Here is a 27,069-nt window from a genome sequence, read left to right as displayed (position 1 = left end):
TGCAAACAAGAGGAGCGGGGGATCGAAGGATGATCCACTCTAACCCCTGATCCACAGCCACCACAATATACGAAGTGCAACTCCAATGTGACTTGAATTGTCTCAAACCACAAATCACTCTTTTCAAGAGTTGAGTTGGTTGATAATTGTTAAAGTTGAGTCTTGTTTTGTTTTGACTGACTGAATATTCTTCAGAGATGCTCATTTCAACTGTTTTCACAAGCTGAGCAGCCACCTCAACTCGTGAAAACAGTTGTTATATGTCTTCTGTGGCTCCGGATGGAGCGTTCTTAAGAAAGCTTGTTTTATTTTGGATCGGTCATGAAGATAGCAATTTTCTTCTATGCTGTTGTTTGCCATACTAGAGACTAAAAGTCAGGATGTCTCAGGTTCTGCTTCTTTAATATATGTTTTTATCCTTTAATTTATGTTTTTAACCATCTCTTGGGAAACAAATTGCTGAAGTAAGCCTCTAAGAAAGTACAAGATAGGCCCCAAAAGTTACAGTGCACCATGCGGGACCAGCACAGGAAAAGTATTCTTTTCAGAGACCCAAACAATTCAGCACTGGATTACAGGCAAAAACCAGCAGTAGGACACATACACGCTGCCAACATACAGTAAAATGAGTGAAACAGTTTAACCTGTTCTGTGGAATCCTTAAATTACAGGAACAGATCTGGTCAAGAAAGGAACCACTGGGTGGCAGCACCTGTTCATGGCATTGTATTAAAATTGTATTTATCAGTCATTGCACATGGAGATACAGTACTGAACCATATGTTTTCATTTTTTTTACCTTTTAAATCGAGAAAAGGTTGTATGCCAGACGTTGTTCCAGTCGGATTTTAAAACTTCTGAAGTTAATACTTTAATTATAATGTGGATATTGGAGTCTGTGAAGCCCAGTAGTAAGTTAAGAACTTTTACTGAAAGTTTTTGTTTTATTTTTAAATCTCATATAGGAGAATAGCAGCAGTAACCTCCCTTTGAAACAGCCATATGGACTGAATTTCCCGGCGATATTTGCGTAGTGTCCTCCATTAATCTCTCCAGATGTTATCTCTTTTCTTGTACAGTAAGCTTACAGCGGTGAGGTCAATGGGCTAGGAGGTGATGAAGAGGTTTGTGTGGGTGAGGGATAAAGAGTTAAACGTGTCCGGCCTCTGCAGGCTGTGATTGGCCCGCAGTTGCAGCGCTGGGACGGACAACAAGCCTCCGCTCTGCGCGCACTGGAGAAGTCACTTGGTGGACGAAGCAGACTCGCGCAGGGAGGAGGCTGCCCTTACTTTTTTTGAAAAGTAAAATTAGCATATGAAACTTTTGTTGTGATTTATGGAGGCATCCGGTTTTATTCCGCTTTTGATTCCGTTATTTGATCTCGGATACAAGCGCGTGCTGGTCTGTTAGAGGTCGGTGAAAAGTCGACCACTGTCACCTTTGATTCATGGGCTCAACACGGACTGCAGCTGAAAACATCTCTGTCAAGAGGCTGACACGGGGTTGACTTCATTCATTGAATATCCAGGTATGTTATCGACACATGTATACGGGCCCTTCCTCCTTTTTTTTGTTTCAAAATGTTCCTATTTATTTGCATGCTTACAAGTGAGGCGCATCAGTGATGTTTTACTATGAGCAAAGATATACCAGCTAAAACACGTTATCATGAACAGTTTGCCATTTGAGACCTCAGGTAGCCTGGTTATTTGAATATTTAGTCGACAAATAAATATTACATTAACCAGGACTTCTTCAACTTTGCCAGGGCCGTTAGAGTATGTGGACCCCACACATTTATTTAAAAAATATATATTTATATTAAAATGAGTTCATTTGGGGTTCATTATAGACCCTAAAGTGTACCTGCAGTCTAGTTTGGGAACCACTACGGTCAACTCCATACAAGACTTTGTCCAGCAAGATCAAAAGGTATTTTATTGACATGAAGACTGATACGATATAGATGGTACAATCATTGATATTGCTTTTGTCTATTGTAATGTTATATTTCATTTAAGAAAGTATTCTTTTTATCAGTTTGCTTGAACAGCAAACATTTTTCTCTCAATCCTCAGATAGCCACATGGAGAGTAATATGCATGTACCATGTGTCAGTGATCATGTGTTTCTCAGATTTAGGGGACATGAAGTTGTCTTTGGACAGTATGGGCGTCCTGAAGATCATGCTGTTCCTGTTTGAGGCTGTTTTACTGACCGACTGCGCAAGAGGTAAGAGTTGTTTCATAAACGTTCCTTCTTTCCGACCAATATTGCATGTTTCAAAGCTGGAAGTAACACCAGATTCATAGCTCATTATAACTCAAGTTGACTGGCTGGTTTCATGTGAGCATGAAGAAAGTCTCAGTTAGCTCTTCATTTTTTCACACCGAGAAGTAAGAGACGGAAAACTAAGAACTAAAAAAATTCTCTAAACAGAGCCCAAAATCAACACCGGGCAGGGGAATGAGAGAGGGCAGGCCAACCCCTGCCTCCAGTTTGTGTGTGTTTCAGTCATGGCCGTGTGTGTGTGTGTGTGTGTGTGTGTGTGTGTGTGTGTGTGTGTGTGTGTGTGTGTGTGTGTGTGTGTGTGTGTGTGTGTGTGTGTGTGTGTGTGTGTGTGTGTGTGTGTGTGTGTGTGTGTGTGTGTGTGTGTGTGTGTGTGTGTGTGTGTGTGTGTGAGAGAGAGAGCGTGTGCGCACATTCACAGCTAAACTAAACAAACATCATCCATCAGCTTCCCAGGGTGAACGAACACAAGTCAGTGTGAGAGTCCAGCTCTCCCGCGGCTGGCCAAGGGACTGACTCACATCTGTGTGTGTGTGTGTGTGTGGGGGTGTGTGTGTGTGTGTGTGTGTGTGTGTGTGTGTGTGTGTGTGTGTGTGTGTGTGTGTTCTTGACCGAAACAGTGAGCGGAGAGTGGGAGACCTCAGTCTGACCACAATTCACTGCACTTTATTGTGCCAGTATCAATAATTTTCTTTATAAAGACAACTTACAGTGAGGTTGTCAACAGGTCATGAATAGCTGTCAAGACAATTTCTATGATTTCATCCACCATCTCTGGCTACTGAACCATGTCTGATGCGATCCAGCAGCATGAGTCCGAGGCAAAACTTCCCTTTAATGAGAGAAATCTGAAAGCCAGACACATTTCCCCTGAACACCACGCACTGGCAAAACAAGCGGACTCTATTGCGCTCTCTGTTCTCTCCAGCTCAGCATGGAAGTGGCGTCTGATAGGTATAATACCTGTATGTGGCTATCAGGGCTGAAGGTAGAGAGGCAAGAGGGGGTTGGTGGCGGTTGAGAAGGGGAGATTAGATCTGTGGGTCTGCAGACAATGCCTTATTCACAGCGTGGCAGCCGTGCCTTCACGGCACGACTAAACCAAAAGTAAACAAGACGTGAAGGCTAGTTAAGATTAGACAGGCAATTTTAATTACAGATCAACAGAATGTGAAGGAGAAACCCAAAGAAGATTCCAAACGGATGGTGAAGAGCGGAGGTCCAATTGATGTAATGGCAGACAAAAGGGAAAAATTGTACAGCCTGTTTTCATGATTTCTCTGAAAGTGGTTGCAGATGCACAGACAGATGGACACATCGGTAGATATGTAGTTGGCAGTAAGATGATTTTGAAAGATGCTTGACTATCTGTGAAGAGTAAATCTTCCACAGTTCTCCCTGCAGCAGCAGTGATACAGTGAGTTCTGTGTTACAGTCCAAATGCAACAGCTTGACCCTGACAACCTGTGAAATACAGTCGGGGCGGTTTTAGCCCGAAACTTGTTGCTGTTACATTACAGCGAAGGCAAGAAAAGCTGTCAAGCTGTTCCTGTAAAACTTAACAACGTATGATGGCATCTTTGACAAATGTGAATGACATTTTAAAGGACAGGACCCCTTGTGTGTAAAACAGTAAAAGCACATTGGAAGTGTTACTTTACTGCTGTTATCTAAACATTTCGACAGTACGTTTGGGTGAACGATTTTAAGCCTGTTGCTGTCAGTCATCAGGCGACATCTGACCCCGGACCCCCTGCCCACACACACATACAGACCCTCCCTCTCGCCACTGCCACGACTGGCCAAGCAAGAATTATTTCTTAAGACCCCCCCCCAGGAACCCCCGCACTTCCTCCATCCCAACGCCTTCTTTCCTCCCCCTCTGGTGCTCTGCCACCCCCAGCAGCTGGAGGAGGTGCTCAGTGATGTGTCCCAGCAGAGCTTCTAATGTGGCGACAGGCCCGGGGACCACTGGGCTCCGCTCACCGAGGAATGCAGCAGCCCGGACATATGGATCTGCAGAAATGCACCCTGGGAAAAACAGAGAGGCACCAGGTGTCTCTGTTATGCACAAGGACTAGCTAATCATGAACACACACGCACACACTGAATGGGACTGTTCTGATGCGTTTTTAATGAGAAACAGGCCGCAAATGCAGTCGTGCCTTTCTCTGCATGTATGCGACTCTGTTTTATTTCCTGTTTTCTAAACCACACACATGTTTGCTTCACCTCCGGAGCCGCCTGGTGAAGTTTAGAGCCTGCAAACTGCTCTGCAACCTCGTTGGAAAATGTACATTTTATAGCAGAGTTACATCATGGTTTCATAACAAGAGCGTACTATGAGATAAACTGTATTCCAGGGGCTTTTACAATCGCAACGCTATTTGGCTCCCAGACAGTTTTCCATTTCCTTAAACGGTAATGAGGCTAGTTTCTCACTCACCAAATGCCCCAAAGTCTAAATAGCTCCTGAATAGTAAGAAGGTGCAACAGTGGTGTTCTCGCTCGTGGGCCAAGCTGGTGAGATCTCATCTCTCTTCTTCTTCTTCAACTGTAGTCTGTGCAGCTGTTCAACGCATCAAGTCACTACCTACCACCCTTCTGGACACACGTCTCCCTTCTTTTTCCCTGCTTCTCTTTGCATTTCCACCCATTTATTGCCAGTGTAAAGTCGAAGGAAGTAAGTTAAGTTAATGTGCCGTCGTTAAAACAAGGCATGAGCTGACCTTTACTCTCACCCAGCCTTTCTCAGCTCTCCGTACCCCCTATTTACTGAGTCTCCATTTGTGGAGAACAATGGATGGATTATTATGTGCAGCGGTCCCCCAAGTTGGACAGAGCAACAGCAATTCATTTTAAACACTCCTCATCCCTGTGGACCGGACTAGTTCGCAATCTATTAGAACTCACAGTACACGGGGGAGTGTTTTTACTGAGGAGCTGCCATTTAGAGGTGCGTGTGAAGAAGTTACGAGAGATCTGAATATATGTGTGTGTTTTATTAAGAGAGCTGAAATTACCCTGAGAAAAGCCATGATAATGAGACATCCAAGGAGCACGGGGCAATTTGGAAAACCTCAGAGGTATATCAACAACTATTCCCGCTCAACCTCTTTCTCCTCGAACCCAGGTGGAACTAATATTCCTGCTGCTACGATCCCTCTCTTTCTGTCACGGAAATCATGTTACCACCATTCTACCAATCCGTGTTCCCCATCCATCGGCGTACACTGCCGACCCTGTCAATTCAGGAGGAAACATTCGTTGAGAGGAATGTGTCAGACTTCACCCCTCCAAGGGGAAAGAAAGGAAAGGGCTGTAGCTGTGATAAGTATGGAGGTCAGTTGGTGTTTACTTTATAATCCGTGTGAGCAACACTCTCCTCATTGACTGACTTTAATGGCCACTTCAATTAGCATTCATGTGGAGTTTCAACAAGGCATTGTCCGCTTTCAGTGTTCGTCATTTTCAGCTGCATGCTCACGCTTCAGTGCACACGAGGAGAAATTGCCTCTCCGTTTCTGTTTTTTAAGAAAATCCCGATTGACTCACGTGAAGGTCGTTTGTTGGACAGTTTTAAGACCACACACACTCTTCCTGCTGGCTGAATGGATTTGGGTTCAGTTCAATAGAATTCCTTTTGCTCCCGTTAACCTTCGCAAAAAGCCACGGAGCTGCTCACAAAGTGCACGCGGAGGTGCCAGGCTGTCACCATTCAGATGATAATCAACTTTATGCGCTCCCCTGGTCTGACTCGCAGGATTTACCAGACGAATGAATAACAGATCTTTGTTAATTGACAGCTGTTTGGTGTTAAATATAAGCATCTGATGATACTGGACACTGTTGGGACTCCACCGTTCAGGCTGCTGAGAGAGAGAGAGAGAGAGAGAGAGAGAGAGAGAGAGAGAGAGAGAGAGAGAGAGAGAGAGAGAGAGAGAGAGAGAGAGAGAGAGAGAGAGAGAGAGAGAGAGATGAGAGAGAGAGAGAGAGAGAGAGAGAGAGAGAGAGAGAGAGAGAGAGAGAGAGAGAGAGAGAGAGAGAGACTGGAAGCGAGCCTGTAGGGTCCGCCTCGCGGGACCCCTACAAGTGACCTTACAATAACAGTTCAGCCCCACAGTGGGACGTGTTTGTCTTGCGCAACTAACCTCTTTCTAAGCCTCCTTCATTCCTCCTGTCCCGCTCTGTGGAGGAGCCAAGTCGTGCAGAGAGACGCCCGCCTCCTCCTCCTCCGTCTCCCACCTCCTCGCCGCTTTGTGCTTCACAGCTGTTCACTCGGTCACTTTAGGAAGCGAAATGATGAGATTCCAATTGCTCTGCTCTTTCGGCCGTCAAGTCGGTTTTTGTTTTCCTGTAGATTTGAACTTGTAGATTTATGGTTCGGACCATGAAAGTGCGTGCAGCTGCAGGCAGATGGTGCGGACATCAAAACGTTTCTTTCTTCTCCCTGTTCCTCCGTGTCTTTCCTCTAGCATTGGCTCCCTGTTGTATCTTCTGTCCTCTCCTTGGTGTTACGCAACCTTGCAAAAAAAAAAAAGAAGTACAAAACATGTACCATGACAACCTTTTGTTATGTCAGGAAAACACATCTATACTGTATTTATGTGATGGTGGCCTTGGGATGTTGCTTGGACTGAGCAGGTCTGGACAAGTTCAACAGTTGTCATTGTGATGTTAGTGAATAAAAGGCAGATTTAAGCAGCAGAAATACTATCTGCCACATCTGAATGTGCTTGTTTGCTGTACTTGCCACAGCCTGCTAGAATCAGTGCTGCTGTAGCCTCATACTGACTTATCAGAATACCAAATCAGGCAGCCAGGGAAGTACCTGTTGTACAGAACTTGATGAGCAGTTTGCCGTTAGTCGTCTTTATAATCTGATATCAGAAATTGCGTCGAAAGGAGGGGGTTTCATGAGAAGTCACTTGTTGTTCTGACACACACACACACACACACACACCAGCCCCTGCCACTCTGCAGTTAAAAGGTTGATTGAAAGTTATGGTGGTGGCAACAACGATGGCTGGCTGAGCCTGAAGAAAGCTGAGCCAGGGGACGGCTGGGATAACGAGCTCTGAATGAGGCCTCCGCTGCCTTCGACACACACACACCCCCGGCACACACCCTCCTTCCAGTTTCTGGCATCCTCCCTTCCTCGATCCCCCTCTTTCAGTTCACCTCCGATGAGCTTCAATGAGACCCCACATGGCTTTGTGGCTTTTTCACTTCCACTTTGTCTTTCATTGGCGATTCTTTTGAGCGACTTCGGGAATTCTTTGTGCATTGTCCCCATTGATTGTGGTTATAAAGAGTCTGGTCTAGGCGATTGCTTGTCACAGTGCGTCAAAATAGGAGTTTTCATTGCGAGCGGATCGGCTGTCATGATGGACTTTGTTTGCGGTCTCAACACTGGAGGTGAGACAAGGCTGATTTTTTCATTCAGTGGACTTCTGTAATGAATGGAAAAATCTGTCCCTGCTTTGACTTGAAGAGTGGAATGGGACAAGGGAGGAAAAATCATTTCAGAAGCATGGACTATAATATGTCATATTTTATAGCGGAGCTACTGCTGTCCCAGGATGGAATTCTGCACCATGCAGTGAAACTGATTTGATTTCCTCATGTACGATGTGAGTCTGGGCCTTGGATCAGCCCCCAGCCTGAATGTACTTGGAGTCAGAGGCTTGGCAGATGGGCACCGCTCCATTCATACAGTTATTCTGTGTCTAGATTCAACATCAGCTGAACTGACTGTTCTTTTTGTTTATTCTCAGCCACGCTAGCGGTAAAACTCGGGATGTCAATGTCGGCTCGTCTGCGGGTTTGTCAGTCGGTTCCACTTTGGTCGAGACTGAAATATCGCAACGACTATTTGATGGATTTTCATGAAATGTGGTGACCCTCTGACTTTTCTTCCGGTGCCACCAGCAGGTCATACTTTTCACTTCTTCTGTGAAATATATCAGCATTCGATAATGGGATGCGGTGATGTAACAGAAGTCCTTGCCACAGGGCATTTATTCTGGTCATCGGCCGCCTGTTCCTGTGCACCTTGGTAAAAGGACCGTGTGGACAGACAAAGACGGAGACAGCCGGACTGGCAGACGTATAGATGAGACGGATAGTGGGCAGTGACCTTTGCACAGCTGAGTAGTAAGGTGAACTGGGAAAGGACTGAACAAATTGTCACTTTGAATGGGCGAGTACCACGTCGTAATGACAGGCTCAACAGCTCCACGGTGACAGATTGATTTCGGACAATATTCCTGGATTGTCAAGAGGCCCCATTGCTGTCAGTGAGAGCTTTGCCAGTTCCTCCACCCCGTCCGTCTGTCTCGCCTTGCCTCCCCCCCTTCTCCCCGCTCTGTCTCGTCTCTGTCTCACCCGCCTTTCTATTTCCCTCACCCACTCCTCTCCCTCCCTCCTGCTCCGTTCTGAATCGCTCCATTCTGCCCAAACACTCCTGCTACATCGCAGTCTGTCAATGGCCCTCTCCTGAAAAGACCTTGTTGACAAAGGCGCTGGTGTAAAGCGCTTCCCAGTGTCATGGAGATTTGCTGATCCTCAGACTGTACGCTGGTGTAGGGTTCCTATGATGAGGGGCACTCAGTGCCAGGCTCGGCCATCATCATCATCATCATCACACAGATGTGACCACAACACGCACAGAGGGACACACACTGCTCTGCCGGTGACAGCATGTCTGGCTCGAAACGGTCCTGTTTACAGCCTGTGTGCTTCTCTGCCAGCGAGTAGAACATCAGACCAACGCAGAGCGGCAGTGGCTCGGCTTAATAACACATCTGTATCTCATTCAGCACTTCCAGTCTGGACTCCGACTGTGTCAACTGTACACAGTGAGCAAAACGCAGGTTGGGGAGTTTTTTTCCCCACTATGGAATGCACACAGGGAGTGGCAGGATGCAACTCACTGTTGACTGATGGAGGCCATGAAACAACATGAACAGAGTTCTTGTTCTGAGGAGACAGTGCAACGACCCACCGGTGTTTTCTGCCCAGTAAGCCGTGCTCTGGAGCCGTGGTTCCCAATGTTTTTTAGCAAAGAAATGTTTTTGATTTGATGAGACTGTGGTGAGTGGACCTCGGACCCTCTAGGGGGGATCTAGGGTCGTGCTCCCTTGGATTAAAATCTTGGACATTTTAAAGTTAAATGCATCAATCTGGTGCACTTTGAGAGCAATAGTAAGAGGCTAGATCTGTGAAGAACGTTGTGCTCTGGTAAACAATGTGCTCTTGTTTTAGCCATGGAGGAATGCTACTCAAGCACTGTACTGAAGTACAATTTGGAGTTACTTGCACTTGTGGATTTCAATTTGATTTAACGTTAGGCTTCTACTGCTACTTATCAAAGGCAGTCATTGTACTTTTTACTGAGCTGCATTTATTTGAAAACATTAGTGACTAGTAGGAGTATGCAATGAAATACTCATCTTAAACCAGGGCTTTTAATCTTGAATCATGGCCCTTTATGAACTTTCATTTCTGCGTGTGTTTGTGAGAGGGAATAAGAGACAATAAACAGGCGGTCCAGAGCAGCCAAACACGTGTTAGCGTTCACACAATGTCCCTCTCAGTGCCAAGTGGTCGGTCCATCTCCAGACATGTGAGACAGACAGTGATAAACAGGTGCTCGTTGGTACCCTGCTCTGCACTGTAGAGAGATCTGTTTGAGTGTGTCATGTGGCTGAGGCTGAGCCTGGGCCAGGGAGTGGGGTGTGAGATTGTTGGGATTCCTGGTTACTGCCGCCTGGGCCCACCTAATCCCCCTTCACTCCCCCATGCAGCCCTCCTCTCCCTATGAGCTGTGTGTTAAAGGAGGCCTCTTCGCCATCTTAGCCTCTGCTCCCTGCCACTCTCTAAATCAACCGTCCTCTGTTTCACCCTCACCCTGCGTCTCTCTCCTTGGCTTAATTGTCTTTCTCTCGCCTCCGCTGACCCCTCTGTCCCCGTCTCTGTCTGTCACTCTATCGGGCCTTTCTCTACCTTCAGAGCCTCCCTCCTGCTGCCTCTTCCCTGATAAGTGGCCCTAAGCACACACTCAGCCCCTGTGTGTGCACCGGGCCTTAGCCTAATGGAGTGAGATAAAGCGACTCGAGTGCCGCTCACTGTGCGCTCTTTATGATGGGGGCAAGACCAGCGAATTACTGAATCACATTTGCATGAAAACTTATGCCACTGAATTAGTTTGTTAGTGTATACACGAAGACTATTATTTTAGTCACCATTCTGACGGAATCCCAGTCATTTGATGGCTTTTTGTAGTCTTGTTTGGATATGTTATGATTGGAAACTTCTCATAGTGGGTCAACAGTTGACCAGTTACATACCAAGTATTTAGTCGTTAATATTCATAGAATAGAACAAAAATTGTTAACAGTTTACGTTTTGCTCTTGTATTCCGTTCCCTCCTTTTCCTTTAAAGTGAACAACATTAAATAATAAGGTTGCTGTTTTGCTATATTTTTATTATTGTCAACAAATCCCATGAAAAGACGAAAACCAACAATGCACTAATCTATACTTTCTGACTTACTGAGTCTGTTTGTAGCTCTCAGACTCAAGCCTATTAGTTATTTCCTGCAGTTATCTCCTAAATTGAAAATTTTCATACATACATTTTAGCAAATGTTATTCCAACATGACCAAACAGTGCATTTTTGGGGACTATTTTTCACCTGCAGATACAGATTTGATGGTGTCATAATTATGTTTATGGCAGGATGGTGTGTGTGTGTGGGATTGTTTTTTTGTTGACACTAAGAAAGATATTGGCAACCGTACCCTTTAAAAAGCCCTTTTAAAAAACAACAAAAATTCACAAAAATGAGAACAGAAGAATGAACCAAACTCTCCCCGATGTAGACACCAATGGTCAACAAAGTACTGGCATGTATCAGAAGACTCTTAAAGGGTAATACTAACTAATATAAACATAGACAGTGAACTCTCTGTACAGTGGTAGCTCAGGTAAAATAAAATTGAAAAGCAGACTATAAACTATTCCACACCAACTCAGATCCACTCCAAAAACATCATGTGAAAGGCCTCTATTAATTCAAGTTCAGGACTTTCCATAAGAACTCCTTACTTTTCCAGGCTTGTGGAAGTATGGAAAATGGTGTAGTCCCTTATGGGAAATCCTGAATGAAAAGAGCTTTTCATATAATCAAGTAGAATCAATAAGATTTCTCCCAGGAAGTCGTTAGCTGTGTCAGTAAGCCCCCTGGATACGTATGCGTCTTGTCAGTTTAGTTGGTAAATGATGACCTAAACATTAACGACATTTATAAACTATGTGGCATTTGCGTTTTCCTGAAGGTTAATGTTTTATTTTATAAAAGTGTGTAATGTTTTTTTTATTAATAGCAGAGGTTTGTTTCAGGGGAGGTGGAGCACCTCTGTATGAATGATGCCCAATAGTCAGAAAAATGACAATATGTCTCCAGTCTGTTGGTCGATTTATTTTTGTGGGTGGAGCCGCAGATGACAGTAGCAAGGAGTCTACAAAGACGCACGCTGCTTTTCTCTGACGGAGGCAGCTGGGGCCGGGAGAAGGCAGTCAGGTTTAATGAAACATCGCAGCTTAGAGTTCAAAGGCTCCACAGTAGGGCCTGTTAAGGGAAGGCCGCGTGATGGAGATGTTTCCAGAAGCTTTATGACGGCGGAGTAATTTCTCCGTTTCTTTCCTGTTCTTTTGATCGGGGGGTCGGCAGGAGCCTGTTGTTCAGGGGCCATTAGTGAAGGAAGCAGATTCCCTGCAAACAAGCAGATAGATGGAGTGGAGCATCTCATTCTCTTTCCCTCTTTCTTTATATTCCACCCCCTCCTGCAGTTTCTCTCTTCCCTCATGTCACCCAATAGCTCCTCCTGTACCATTCCCACCACCGAAGCAGTTGCTATTCAGCCCACATCAGATGGGGGGCCGAAGAAAGAGCCATTGTCCCCGCTGGTCTTACTCTGCTCTTATCTATTGATTGGAAAGCCGAGAGGGGGAAATAACAGGTATTGATTACCACGCTGGGTGAAGCTGCTGGGCAGGACGTCTGGAGGGGTAAGAAAAGACGGCATTCTTCACCCTTGGCTACCCCGCTGCTGTCAGAACAGCCTCCACCGCCACTCCACATACCCTGTTACTGCCGCCTCCATCCCTCACCTCGCCTCCTTTCTTGATTTGCCAAGGTGGCTCTCCAATCTCTCGTTCTCTCTCACGGTTTAATGCCGATGTTTATCTCTGCTTGTGAAATGTATAGCCAAGCGCAGCCGCGGGCTCTGAACAGAAGCTCCGGCCTTTCACACACTCCCCGAGCTGCGGAGCCTGCCTCACCTTTCCCCTTCACCCAACCCCTCCAGTCTCAAGTAAAGTCACTGACTCTGGGTTTGGTTTCTCGCTTTCATGTAGCTTTTTGTGCATTTTCCTTTAACTTCCCTCCCGTGTTCCTTGAGCTTGTTGTTTAAGTGCTCCCGAGGTCTTGAAAGATGCATGGTAGAGTATTTCCCTCGAAGCGCAGGCTCCATTAAACGTCCTCTCTTATGTTTGAGGTCTGTCTGTTCTTGTACGGTCTGCTGAGCTAACACAGTGGAGGAAGCATTCTCCAGCTTCTATCTGTCTCTCTGCCTCTTATCCTTTCTGTAAATACTGCATATAGAAGACACATTCACGGAGATCAGCCTTTTGATGCATCAGAGATTCTTGCAGTTGGCTGGAGATTAAGGAACAAATCCTTTTTATTTGAAGATTGTTACGGTGTTGTTTGAACAACTATGTGCTATGTGTTGGGGCGGACGGTGTTGCGTGCATTGTCAAGTCGCTCTCATTGCGGTTGGTTAAGTTCCAGGTGTTCGCTATTGGAGCGGCTGTCAGCAGCCAAGCCAAGCCTTTATTGACATGTTTGCAATGACTAGAAAGACCAGAGCACTTTGTATGGGAAGAAAAATGCGTGTACACATCATGACAAATCCACAGGTGTTTTGTAAAAAAGGAAATAAATGAGGAGGGAGGTGCCAGCACATCTGAACATTGCTCAAGTCTGGCAGCCTTTGTCGTCTGTTTAAAAAAAAAAAATTGTATTCCTTCTTCCTAACATACTTCCCTTCACGGAGGCCTGCACGTCAGATCAACAGATCATTAACCCGCTCACAAGGTTTTGTAAAAATGGCAAAACTTAGTCTGAATCACAAGAATGCCTCCTATTGAATGCGCCCCTTTCTCTTAAAATAATCCATCAGCAAATTGAGCAAAGAAAAACAGAGCTAATTCTAAGAGTCGCCAGGCCTCCTCCTCCTCTTCCTGCGCTATGAAAGATCCCATTCACACATGGAGCTCGGCTATAATAAGGACCGGCGTACCGACGCTGCAATGCGGGAAAGCCCATATGGTCATGTGTATCATTTACCCTTTACAGAGCAGCTAACAATTCTAACAATTTAAGTAAAATGCTCTGAAGACGCTCACCAGTTTGTCGTAAATCGTGTGGATTCCCATTCATCACGGCCTCAGTAGAGGACCATAATGAGTTCAGCAACCACGAGGGAGCCTCAGAGCACTGAAGTAAAAACAGCAGAGAAAATTGCAGCAATGTTTCAATAAAGCCGATAAGGCAAACACATTTTTTTACAGAGGGCCTCTGTGTGGTGGTTTTCCGAGCTTTCAACTCCAAGGTTTAGAAAATCTGTCCTTGAGGAGGAGGAGGAGGAGGAGAGTCACCATTGAAGAAGGGATGCTGGTCATGCACACAGCACAAATACTTCTTAAGTTATTCAGACGATGTCCTTGATTTCAGCACCTCTTCATGCCTTGTTTTTCAAAAAGACTTCAAAGGTTTTTTGGAAGAGCGGAGATGGAGGGAGGAAATCATTTGTTGAACATTCCTCGCACTTAGAGCACCATTCAAGTTTTTCTGGAGACGTCCAGAACAACCCAAGTTCAAGATCACATGGACCTTCATTAACAGTTTTTGGAAATATGTTTTCCAAATGTTTTGGTGATTGTTTTTTACCCCGATTGATACCAATCTTTTGATGAGAGTGGATTCGATCATCTCATCTAAGCATGCGAAGAAGCCTTTTCCCCAAAATGTCAAAGTATTCCCTCAAATGATCAATAATAGTCAAAGGGCAAAAAGAAAAAGAATATTCAGTTACTCTACCCAAAGTTTTGCTGCAACTCCAACATAAAGCCATCTGATCATATATATGAAGAAAAAAAGTGTAAAGAAGCTTAAAAAGACAGTTAAAGACGTATCCCTGCTATCAGGCAGGGTTTGAGTGTACAATAAGTGTCACATGTCCTGCTAACAACACTGCAGACAGGTTGTGAAGTGCACCGTTGTATAATTTTGTCTCTTTTCATTTTCTCAAAAACAATGTAACTCAAGAAATGTCCCTCTAGTTTTCAGAATGTTTAGTTTGACAGAAGCAGTGCCTCTGTGGGGTGAATGTGTTTTGACGTTTCGCTTCAGCTAAACCGTTGACATAAATCAGGCCTTTTCAGTCCCCTCCGTTAATCCAGAAGGAGCACATGGCTGAGTAGTGAGTAGCTTGCGAGAGCACAAGTCAGAAGAGTTAACTGAAGCATATTTGTTCAAGATTTGGCACACATGTATTTCTGTTTTTACAATGCGATTCAGTGTTTTAGGATCAATTCAGTCCAAATGAGCTCCAGCAGCCCCAAGCCAACGCCGTGATCTGTTTGTGTTCCTAAAGCAGAGTCTGTACAGTCAGAAACTGAACAGTGAGCAGCTCTGTTCTGCTCTCCTGGTAGCAGAGGAGCGAGATATGTGCCAGCTGACAACAACCAAAAACAAAACTGTGGTTGCGTTTTCTCCACAGACATGAACAATGACACTTCCAATTTCCGATGCATGCTGTGGCGACCAGGAAAGGCCGTCCACAGAGAGGAAGGAAAACTCTGAGTTTGTATGTGTGTGTGTGTTCATGCATGGTTGAAAAAAGACATAGAAACAGAAAAGGAAGGAGGTTTTCATTGGTTTTACGCTCATAAGTGTCACTTTTTTCCACTTTGGTCTGTGCCATGGCTTTTTTCTATGCAGCAAAGGTCACCAGCGTAGCAGTCCAGATGTTGTACCTGCAGCTGAGATACATCTGTCTGCAATGTGATGAATAAAACAGCCAGATGGAGTTACCTGTGTCACCTTCCCCCACTGTAGCCCCATCAGTATAATGATATTCTTGTTTACCATATGTGTGAAATGCACCAGAGAGTGCGTGTGCGTGTGCGTGTGCGTGTGTGTGTGTGCGTGTGTGTATGTGTTGGGAGAGGCCATGTGTACTTACCCTCCCCTTTGTTTTTACTGCTACCACACCGGCCATTTGTTCTTGTGTACTTTTGAGGGCTTTTTCAGCGATTGGGGTTTGGTTGCATTTCCCTCTCTCTTTCACTCCAACAATCTCCAGTTTCTCTTCGGGGTGTTCAGTCTGGGAGGGGGGTTACTTGTACGCCCGGTGCTGTGCGAGCAGCGACGCAGGCCTCCTAACACCATCACAGGGTGTTTCGGCCCGCTCCACTTCACCAGATCTGAGGGAGCAGACCTGAGCCAATTAAGAGCAGAGAGAACAGGCTGCTGTCCATCTCACTGCGACCCCCCCCCCCCCCCCCATTGCTTTGATCTCTTGCACGCAAAACCAGAGCCAGAGCACTTTACCCTTTCTGTGCACGCAGTGGACGACTGGGCTTGCCCAATTATTACAATTTGGTTTCAACATTTCTGGGTAATCAGACAACAAAGATGACAAATTACCTCTGTCTCATTTTATTTGCCCACATCCAAGTTGTTTTTAGAGCTGTTTCTAGTCGGGGGGAAATCAGCATACTTTATTTAATTTGCTCATTCCAATACACTACTTTAGCCAAGCTTCACACTGGTTTTTTTTTTTTTTTAAATGACATGGCTAATGTTCACACCCCATTGTTTTACCTGCCCCTTAATAGGTGAGGTGAGCTTCCACCAGATTTCTTCCTTAAAGTTTGGTGCTTTAATGTAATGTGGTCTAGATCAGTCGTTTCCAAACTGGGGAAACAAGAAAAAAATAGAGATGATAAATTTAGTCCTGATCTTGAAAACAGCTGTTGGTAAAACAATTTCGCCATAAGGTCTATAGAGCAGCTGTCCTGGAGCTTTTGATGTCATAAAAATGTGCATAGATGTTCACATTTCTATTCCTATGAGCACTTTAAGGACTTCTGGTCCATGCTGACTTAAACGTTCCCATTAAAGCTCCAGAACAGCTACTGAATGGAGTTTCTGGAGAGGTTTTTTTCCGCCAACAGAACACATTTCTGCAACAAATGATTTTTATTTTCTTGAGAATTTGTTGTGCTTTCGGTCACTGAAGAGGTATGCAAGTTGACGTTGCATTGTTTAAAAAGTTCACAGGTCAAAACCGCTGGGAATTACAGATCTAGATGATGTTGCGTTCTCTGTTTCACCCTGACATGAATACAATTTTAGGGAATTACTGCGTACTTTAGTGGGTTTTTTTGGCACTATAATGTTAATAGTTGTGGAATACCATCTAAAAACATTGCTGTCGGCCTCGGAAACCCAATTTCAATGCCATTGCGGGCTGAAGATTTGTTTTCCTTTCCTTTTCTGAAACCACACTGAAGTATTTTCTTTTTTTTTCTTCACCATTATCGTGTTTGCGTATCCTCAGGACCTCCAAGGGCGTCGGAGAAGATCGCTCACAGACAGATGGCCCGGCTCGGGAGCGCCATTAAGCTGCCGTGTCCAGTGGAGGGAGACCCTCCGCCCCTCATAATGTGGACCAAAGACGGGCGCAACATCCACAGCGGCTGGATCCGTTTCCGTATCCTCCGCATGGGCCTGAAGATCAAGGAGGTGGAGGCAGATGACACGGGGACCTACATCTGCAAAGCCACCAACGGCTTTGGTAGCGTTAACATCAACTATACCCTCATCGTCATCGGTGAGTGCAGATGAACTTGTGTGTATCACATTATAGAGTTTGTATAACCGGCTGCTCTGCGGGTCCCTGAGATGAGATCATCTCGGGTTGTGAAATGTGTCACACTCTTGTTAAAAAAATTCAAGCTCGATTCAGCATCTATAAAACATGAAGTCACCTGTCTGATACCTAAAACCAGAGACCACGGCTGTGAGTCACTCCCATGATTTGTACGATCAGACCGCATCGTCTTCCACTGTGGCGTTTTTTAAGCCATTTTTGTAAGACTTTCCTGCAGTCAAAAACCTCACAACAGTTCAAATGTTAACAGACAGCATCGGTCACAGAGGTCGAGGTCTAAAACAAGTGGATTTATGGAGGTTTAGCGGTAGATCCTCTCATCCATTGTATGTGTTACAGCCCCTACCTCTCCCTGCCCAAAGTCAACACCGGCACGGATATTGTTTCATACTACTTCATCCTCTGTGACTCATTGGATCTCAAGCTCTTCCTTTTCCTTAGGCTACACTCTGTGGAGGCAGGAGGTCTGCAGCGCCGCAATGAGACACACATTCGGTGTAATCGTGTCGGTTTGTCTTCAGACTCTAACACAGCTCTTGAATGGGGCCGGGAGGATTTCGCCACAGTTTGACCCAGTGCGTTACTCATTCGTGCATGTGCATACAGTGCATTTCCTCTGCGCTAGAGCAGAGCATGATGAATGAGCGGAGTGGAGCGTGAAGGCTGTGTTGAGTCTAATTACTCTAAGATGCCTAATTAGGGCCAGAGTCTGTACTCTCTCTCTCTCTTTCTCTCAGGAGGAGCTGCAGCCTGGTATTGTGACAGCCAGGCTTCAGGAGAAGAGCCACAATCAGGCAGATGTGGAAAACACAGAGCAGTGCTTTCTGTAGTAAAGCACTGCTCATGAGTTGGGAACAGTCTGGACCAAAGTTTATTTTAGGGTCCACCTCAAGATGAAGTTGCCAGGGAGTTCAAAGGGAGGGTGTCTGCTGATTGTGCTGAAATGAAAGGTTGGAGATGAAGGCATGGTGCCAGCTATAATGTCAAGGTTCAGACTACAGTTGAGCTATAAAGTATCAAAGTCAGACATGGCTGTCTGTGTCTACATTGCACTTAAAAGGCATTCTGAGTTTTTATGTACACTAAACACATCTTTGTGGGAGTCATTCAGAATCAATCACGTGATGGATAACAACCAACATGTCATTTTGAGTTTGTTTCAAGGCTCTGTCGATTGGATACTTTCACAATTATGCATTTGGATGTGATGGAGTAGGTCTGTTTGATGTTTTTCCACCGCAGGAAGTAAATTTAGATCATTTCAAGTGGGGAGTGGAGCCAATGTGAATAGAAATTAAAAAAGCAGCGTCACTTTGTGGTGGCAGGATTAGACACTATTACAAGACATGATGGAGAAAATAAACTAGAACAAGCGAGGTGTTCGGAAGATTTTTGTATGCTCACTGTTGAAAATGTTAAGTTTAAAGGTTGAAGTGCTGAAATAGTTGTAGATGAAGTGGCAGTCAAAATACTGAAATTAGTCAAATTAGCAGTTAAAAAGGAAGCGCTAAAAGAATATGAAGTTTCAGTTCAAGTGTGAGCACTGAATGAAATTGAAGTGAAAGTGTTGAAATCAGTTGAAGATTTATATGAAGTTCAAGCACTGAATGAAATTGAAATGTCAGACGAAGACAAAGAGACAATTTACCTTGGATGTGTCAATTGAAGTAGATGTCATGGATCATTAGGTCACGAACCGTTAAATGAACAACGTTACATTAAAAAACCTGTTCATGATGCTGTCACACTTTCTGGTGTTGTCATTGTTGTTTTTCAGCAATGTTTTGGCCTGTTCAGAAATGGAGACCTCATCTCTGCTGTGCTTCTGTTGACCTGTAACTAAATTAACAAAACAAAACAAGGCTGCCTCCAAATAGTTACTTTGCCATCGTCTCTCTAGAGACAGAATAATACCTGAAAATCTATAAAAGGTCAACTTGAACGACTGTTGTTGTAGAAGATGTAAAAGATGGTTCAGATAACAGTGCAAAGACTTTACAGCTGTCTTATAATGTAATCTTTTATTTCATATAAACCAGAGGAAAATAAATTAGTACATGGAATTTGTTTTGATTAAATATTTGATTAAATATTTGTTTTGGATTAAATATTGATTTAAAGCGTGAGCGATCGAATAATGATTTTGATAAATTACAGCCGCCAACACACACACACACACACACACACACACACACACACACACACACACACACACACACACACACAATCAGTCAATTCATCTCTGTGATAGATAACACCTTTTCCCTGCGGTGTGTTTATGTGACAGATAATTTGTCTGGTTTGGCTTCTGCTGCAGTACGACTGAGTGAGAATGAAGACTTCAATGAAGACAGTTTCAGACTGATGTGATGAAGCTGGAAGGGATCTCCAGGAGATCAGTTCAACCTGACTGCATGCGTTGCTCCTGCTCGGTTATTACGTTAGGAAGAAATACCGCTGGAAGTACAAACACAAGTCTTTCTTGGAAGCATATTTCCATGAGATTTTAATCAGTGTTTTTGCCCTTTATGGAGTTACCTAGACACGTTCTGGCCGGACTCTTAATCCTGATCTGGTTTGTTCCCTTTCCTATTTGTCCTCTGGTGTTGCAGAGTGCATGACAGACCGACCCGATCCAGTCTGCAACTCACAAGAACACCCCCCCCCCACCCCCCCTTTCTGCTCTCTTGTCCATCATCCCATTAGGCACTGGCAGGCCATCACCACAGCGTTTGTTGTAATAGATAATTGTTCCATCAGGGCTGCATTGCCTTCTGGGTGCCTTTTCGCCACAAAGATTAGGGGTCCTCAATGTCCAAATACAAGAATTGAGCTCAGCTTAATACAACCAAATAGTCTGCAATTATCATGAGCAACACTTTCCATTGACGTTGAATCACCTAATTGTAACTATTTGCATTTAGTTGCATGCAGTTAACTGTAGTGACCTGCTGGGAGGCCTATTGTGCTGCTCAAAAAGATCAGAGGAGAGAGATTATTTATTTAAAATGCTGTAAATGAGGGGTAACTCCCGGCATAGCTCCACATACAGTATCCATCATGTCAGTTTATTTGTTTTTTCCTGGATCACAGAGTGAAAAAGTAAGAGAAGCAACTGCAGTCGCTTATAGTTGCCGGTCAGGGAAGAAGAGTCAACGAAATCCTGACAGCTGTTCAAGGCCCAACGTGGAGAGCGTAACTTTTTAAACATCTCCTGGGACCCAGCAGACAAGCCAAGCAGAGGAAAGACAGTAAGATAAAGAGACAGCGAAGACTTGGGACTCAGAGAGTGAGGGGTTTTGCAGAGTGATGTAAGGAGGAGGGGGGGGGGGTTCCACTTCAGCTGGAGAGATATTCCTCCTCCCATCTGCCAGCGGACAGCCTGTCCTCCCATGAGCTATCTGAAGAATCTGGTCGGTCAGTGCAACATGGCGCCTCCTCAATCCCTCCAGCTGGCTGTTTGGGGTGGTCTCTTGACAACTGGCCCCAGCACCCCCACCAGGACAGACTGATGCATGCAGCAACCTCTCCGTCCTCAGCTGCTCAGTCTACAGCAGGCTTCATATCAGTATTAACATGGGATTGTCATATTAACATTCACAGCGTTGGATTCTAATGTTTATGTCTGCACAGATGATATATTACAGGGCTAATACGGCTCTCGCGGCACATTTTTCATTTCGCTCCTCTCTGGAGACGTGTTGTCAGGTCCCGTGTGTGACTGATCACGTGTGGTAGCTGTTTGGAGATTTCCTGAGTGTGATGCAAGGCCACTGCGCATAACTTTTCCTGCACATCACAATGTCCCCAACAACATCTGGAGCTCATTGTGACCTCAAATCATCAGGCCTCTTCCTGTGATGCAGCTGGCACAGGAGGCCAGCAGAGAGAGTGCACAGTGACCCGTTTCCTGTGGCTAGATTTGTGAATGAAGTGGGAGGGGGTGGCGTCAGACCCCGAACACTGTAGCGAGACCATGAATGGATTTAAGTTGGATGGAACGACGGTGATTGAATTTAAAACAATTTGATACTTTTACTTGCATAAGCATGCACTTGAACCATGACTCTGATTGAATTTCCCTTTGCGTAACGAACCTTTGATTTCATACCGTGCACAAAGCATAAGGGTTGTTGTTCCATCACTGATTCCATAATAAGTTGCAGCTTTTACTTACTTACACAAGAATGGGCCTCTCAGTCACGCCTCATTTATTGATTATTTTATTTTTCAATCTTCCAAAAATAACCAATCATATGACAGTCCTCTACCTCTCTGACTGCAGTGTGGTGAGCTAATATTGTGTCAAGACAATAGTGGCAAGGGATAGCTTTAACAGGACAGACGTATAAAGGGCGCCATTGTTCCCTAGAATCGCCTAAACGCAGAGAGGAAATAGATTCAGGAAAAAGAAAACGTCAAAAAGAAACCCCCGGCAGTGTGGGACCGTGTTCTGTTTGGATTGGGAGGTTCAGGAACCGGGAGGAATGTGGAGAGCCCAAGTGAGCAACAGAGAAATATTTCTTCCAGTGGAGGCTGTTTTTAAAGGAATGGGTTATTATAGTTGGCCAGTTAAACCCCTTCAAATAGCCATGACATCATGGCTGGGCTTGGTGCTGCAGGGGACAAACAAAGGAGGGTTTGTACCCAGAGAACCCGAGAGAGCTTTGAGGGTTTCGGGGGGACTCGGAGGGAGGCAGAACGAGAGGGGGGTTAGAAGTCACATCTGGCCTCTTTACCTGACCCAATCAAACCTTGAGAGGGAATTAAGTGAGCCAAACTGCATCTCGAAAAATCCAACAATCCAACAAAAAAATGGTACGAAAGGTACAGAACTGGAGAAACACTAAGAAAGACTTTAGACGACTATATCGAATGTGAAGTGACAGCTCAGTAGTATCATATAAAACCGTTCAACAGCAGCCCTTCTTCAACAATCATCTGCTTAATGTCTCTTCTTTAGAGAGTGGCAAAAATTGGCGAGGAACCCGATCTGCTGCGTTAATTCAACAATGCTTAACTCGAAAAGTCGATCCGCATCACAAACCGTCGATTAGGTTTCACTCATGATATTTCCTCTAAGCCCCGTCTTAGCTACGCTGCATGATGTCAGTCAGTGACATAAACTCCACAGCTGTCTCCTGGAACTGGGCTTATGAAAACTGATCATATTACTACCGAATGCGACAGAGTACGACCTGAGCATGCACCCCGCTCAGAGGAGCCTATCTATAAATGCTACATTTGCTATATAGAGCCAAGAACACTTTGCTGGGCCTGTTTGGTGTCGATGCATAATACATTCCGCCAATTCTGTGCTGCAAGAGTTCCTTTATCTCCACTGCAAAAGAACACCTGTCTGTTTCCTTTTGTACTCAGCTGTTGACGAACTGTTGTCCCGCTGTGTTAACAGATGACTCGGGTTCTGATAAAACTGGATCCGTGGCGGCTGATGGAGCAGAGTCTGACCTGGGCACTGATGGCTTGTCAGATAAACTTGGTGAGAGCTCTGTTGGCATGCTATCAGTGGTGCGGTGGTGGATTTGCCAGACCAGACCGGTGGTTCTGCATGTTTTATCCTGTTTACTACAAATCACATCGATGCTGTGTTTTCAGATTGTTGGTTGTGTTTTCCTCCGTCGGCTCAAGTGATGTATCTCCTGATAAGTTAAGTCGCTAATTGTTTCCTCTTATGTCCCGTATAGTGCGTCCACGCTTCACCCAGCCCGCTAAGATGAGAAAGCGGGTTATAGCTCGTCCTGTTGGCAGCTCAGTGCGGCTCAAATGCACGGCCGGTGGAAATCCTCGACCGGACATTGTCTGGCTGAAGGACGACAGGCCGCTGACGGAGCGGGAGGTCGGCGAGGGCCGTCAGAAGAAGTGGACTCTGAGTCTGAAGAACCTGACGCCAGAGCACAGCGGCAGATACACCTGCAAGGTCTCCAATCGGGCTGGGGAAATCAACGCCACGTATAAAGTTGAGGTCATACGTGAGTATCCCACAGAGAGGCTGAGCTGTACGCATACAAAACGTATTCACCTGGAAATATTAATGCTGCCAGATGAGGCAGAGGTGATTCATATAAATGATGACTGCTGTTTGTTGTGATCTTTTGTACATTGGGGGATTTAAAACAACGTAATCTCTGTAACAGTGGTTCTAATTTGACGGAGGAAGAACTGTAACCTTTAAAAAATGTCCTCTGATCTACCTACTCCTGACGTCTGATTGCGATCAGCAGGTCTTATTCATATCCTTGCTGCATGGATGAATGTGCTTGTGTAATCATGTATATGAGAAGCATATTGAGGAAGCAGGCTTGAGACTGAGGGCTTGTGCACTGGTGTTTGCACGGGGGGGGGGGGGGGCTGTTCAACTCAGGGACCCTCCACCCAATCTGGAGCTGATTAAAGCCCAGCTGTCTGCCAGACCCACTGCCCCCCCCCCCCCTCTCCCATGAGAAATGTGTGCTGTACAACCAGGAGCAAAGAAAGAGAGGAAACTAATCACACATACTTCTTGTGTTACATGTGGTATCCCTCCCTCTCTGTCAATTATAACTTCTAAGCCTGAGGCTAATAACGGTATGGACAACCAAGACCTCTTCTACCCACAGAAGGGCTGTCATGTAAAATGTCTGCGTGTGTCTTGACAAGTTTTTCTGTGTGTGTGTGTCTATGCAGAGAGGACAAACTCCAAGCCTATCCTGACTGGCACTCACCCGGTCAACACGACGGTGGACTACGGAGGCACCACGTCGTTTCAGTGCAAAGTGAGGAGCGACGTGAAGCCGGTCATTCAGTGGCTCAAGCGCGTGGAGTTGAACGAGGAAAGCCGCTACAACTCCACCATCGAGGTGGGAGACCACCGATTCGTGGTGCTGCCCATGGGGGAGGTGTGGTCCCGACCCGACGGCTCCTACCTCAACAAGCTGCTCATTACCCGCGCCAAGGAGGACGACGCGGGCATGTACATCTGCTTAGGCGCCAACACCATGGGCTACAGCTTCCGCAGCGCCTTCCTCACTGTGCTGCCAGGTGAGGCCTGGGCAATGTCGGTTTAAAGTGTACCACTCACAAACATACCAGCGGGTTTGACAAAGATCAGTTTGTATGTCGCTCTTAGGAGTCTGCAGCAGTGCACATCACACAATAACATCAGAGGAATGTCTAACTGAAATGAAAGGGACATACGTGTCAGCAAAATGTGCCGATGAGGACAGATGCCAACAGAGCAATGTCAGCAAGCACCAACATCCTCTTTGTATTTGATACATTTAGACTCGTGTTATTCTCCACCAAATAAAAGAAAACCAGTCAAAGTCAATAGGCAGTTGAGCTATTGAGTCGTCTTTTTAAAATGTTCGGTACGTAAACTCAATGATATTGATAAAGCTGTAAGCATTTAAGAGCCGAAATCATGAGGCGATTCATCAATTCGTCAACAAAAAAAGAATCAAGAATTTTGTCATAAATCCTACAGTCTCCCTCAGTCGTGGAAGTATGAAACTCATCTCAATTCAAATGTTTTGGACTGATCCGACCTTTTATTGACTAAATGCAGATTCAAAAAAATAATCAACAGATTAATGATCATTTGTTTCAGGCCTTAAGAATTTCACCTGTGCAATAGACAAACTCTGGGAAACCTGTTTTGATGCGTCTTTGGTCCTTTTACAGACACGAAGCCTCCCATCATGCCCATGTTCTCGCCAACCTCCAGCTCCCTCCCCTGGCCTGTCATCATTGCCATCCCTGCTGGAATCGTGTTCATCTTTGGCACAGTGCTGTTGTGGTTTTGCCAGAGCAGAAAGCACTGTCCCCCTCCCACTGCTCCAGCAGCAGCTGCACAGGTGCTGCAGAGCTCCCACCGGCTGCCGTATCGAGAGCGGGACAGGGGTTGCGTGGCTCCGTCCTCCAGCTCCTCCAGCCCAGACAAAGACTGCATGAGCTCCATGAACTATGAGGAGTACCTGGCACAGCAGCAGCTCCTCCTCACCCAGGGAGGACCAACAATCCCCCCGAAAATATACCCCAAAATCTACACTGACATTCACACACACACTCACTCCCACGTGGACGGGAAAGTACATCAGCATCAACACATTCATTTCCAGTGTTAGCCCAGTGCCAAACATCCCCCACTCACTGCTCCAGTGTCTCAGCGGGACAATGAGCTGTGGACTTGGGAGCAGCTCCTGAACGACATTCACCCGGCATTACTCTTTATAGACTCTTCTCATTGCCAGAGATTATTAGGAGAGTGTGCATGCAGTGGCCAGTGACACACACCTTGGGTTTTTACATCCAAACTTCCATATGTGGTGCTTATTTTATTTTTTACCTGTCCGATTCTCACACCACTAAGATCCATTCATCCTTGTTGTGCACTTATTACAAAAAAAGGACAAGGACATTTTTTGCGTGCGAGTTTAATCACAGCTATTCAGGCCAGCTCAATTTTGGATTTTCCTATTTGAGGTGTAGCTGAAAATGGAGGCGAGGTTTTGCCTTTCACTGATTCAGCTGTTGGAGCGCAGGGGCTCCGTATGGTCTGCCTGGTAATGAAGACAAAAATGGTTCTCAAGAGGGCTGGTTTTGTGCCCTACTCAGGTGGTCTTTTTGTTAGTTGAAGACGCATAATGTTTGGAACGCTGACCACTATCCTTTACCTTTCTCCATCCCTCGCTTTTGGTCTCTGGTAAACGTGATCGGGAGGAGACTGCTGGGTTTTTATAGCATGCAAACCTTGCCTGAGACTGCAAGGGATGGGAGAATTGCGTTTCCATGAATTGGTCTTAATAATTTTAACTTTTTTTTTTATGGTCTGTTCCCAGTCAGTCGGTAGCATGTTGAGATAAACCAGCAGAGGATGCCACCTTATCAAACCACAATGTATGAAGTTGTAGTCATTTATAATCAAATCGCGTCTCGGATATTTAATTTATTTTGCGAAATGTATCAAAATTGTATTTTTCAGAGTACAGTGTTTTACATAGCTATGTAATGTTATTAAAGTATACTGTTTTGTATAGTACATTTTGAGTACTTTCTCACTCAGTTTAGTCACATTTAGTTCATGCCAATATGTATGGTATTTCTGTACTTAATTGGTTGTATTTGACAATCTTGTATGATGCATTTTGTTCAAAGCTCAAAAACTAAAATCTTAAAAAAGATAGTTTGGTAGTTTGATTAAATGACCAGAAACGAATCAGTCACATACCTAATGAAGATCAACGCGTGTGTTAAAAGCATTAAAGGTCCTAAAACATCAGGGCCGGGTACAGACAGGTCAGCTTTCTCCCTTTGAGCGAGTCGACGTGTCTGAAGGTGACGCAGAGGGCAGCCAGCAGAGGGACGAAGTTGCTGGGATGAATGACTGAATAGACACAAGAGCAGTCTCTCACAGCCCTTTTTAGATGAGTGACTGCCCCTGCAAGACTACACCGAGTGACCAGCATCTTGCCCCCCCATTTAAGTGACTCGACCCTCTGCGCCTCCCCCCTGGTCTGCACTACCACCTCATTAAACTCCAATTGAGGTAGGATTTCCTTTCACCATTTAGGAAGCGCATTGTCCTGCCTCTGGGAGTGATGCGACAGGGCCCTGTGACTGCTCGGGGAAGAAGGGGAGCATTGTGTCAGGTGAGCTCTTGTTTTGTTGGAAGCATTACAGGACGGGGATGAGCTTTGGCTCCAGACAGATGAGGGGTGAGTGCACTGAATAGCTTTGTATGTCTGAAGTAGA

General features: G+C 45.3%; 1 protein-coding gene across 1 annotated transcript; it reads left to right on the top strand.

Annotated features, from left to right (window-relative positions):
- The first annotated feature begins 1,266 nt into the window (after positions 1–1,266).
- LOC306790426 (fibroblast growth factor receptor-like 1) lies at positions 1,267–26,380 on the top strand. The gene is made up of 7 exons (XM_079286680.1): positions 1,267–1,528; positions 2,137–2,232; positions 16,987–17,259; positions 22,733–22,819; positions 23,025–23,309; positions 24,004–24,357; positions 25,000–26,380. Exons 2-7 carry the CDS (start codon positions 2,148–2,150, stop codon positions 25,440–25,442), a joined length of 1,527 nt encoding a protein of 508 aa, XP_079142806.1. The 5' UTR covers positions 1,267–1,528; positions 2,137–2,147; the 3' UTR covers positions 25,443–26,380.
- The last annotated feature ends 689 nt before the right edge of the window (positions 26,381–27,069 follow it).

The sequence above is a fragment of the Melanostigma gelatinosum genome, assembly GCF_949748355.1.
Source record: "Melanostigma gelatinosum genome assembly, chromosome: 16".
NCBI lineage: Eukaryota > Metazoa > Chordata > Actinopteri > Perciformes > Zoarcidae > Melanostigma > Melanostigma gelatinosum.
The sequence above is the reverse complement of the archived record's forward strand: the minus strand, read 5'-3'. Positions and strand labels throughout refer to the sequence as shown.

Coding starts and splice junctions, on each gene's coding strand:
- LOC306790426 (XM_079286680.1), top strand. CDS start 2,148: ATGAAGTTGTCTTTGGACAGTATGGGCGTCCTGAAGATCATGCTGTTC. Junction 2,233..16,986: donor ACTGACCGACTGCGCAAGAG/GTAAGAGTTGTT, acceptor GCGTATCCTCAG/GACCTCCAAGGGCGTCGGAG. Junction 22,820..23,024: donor TGGCTTGTCAGATAAACTTG/GTGAGAGCTCTG, acceptor TGTCCCGTATAG/TGCGTCCACGCTTCACCCAG.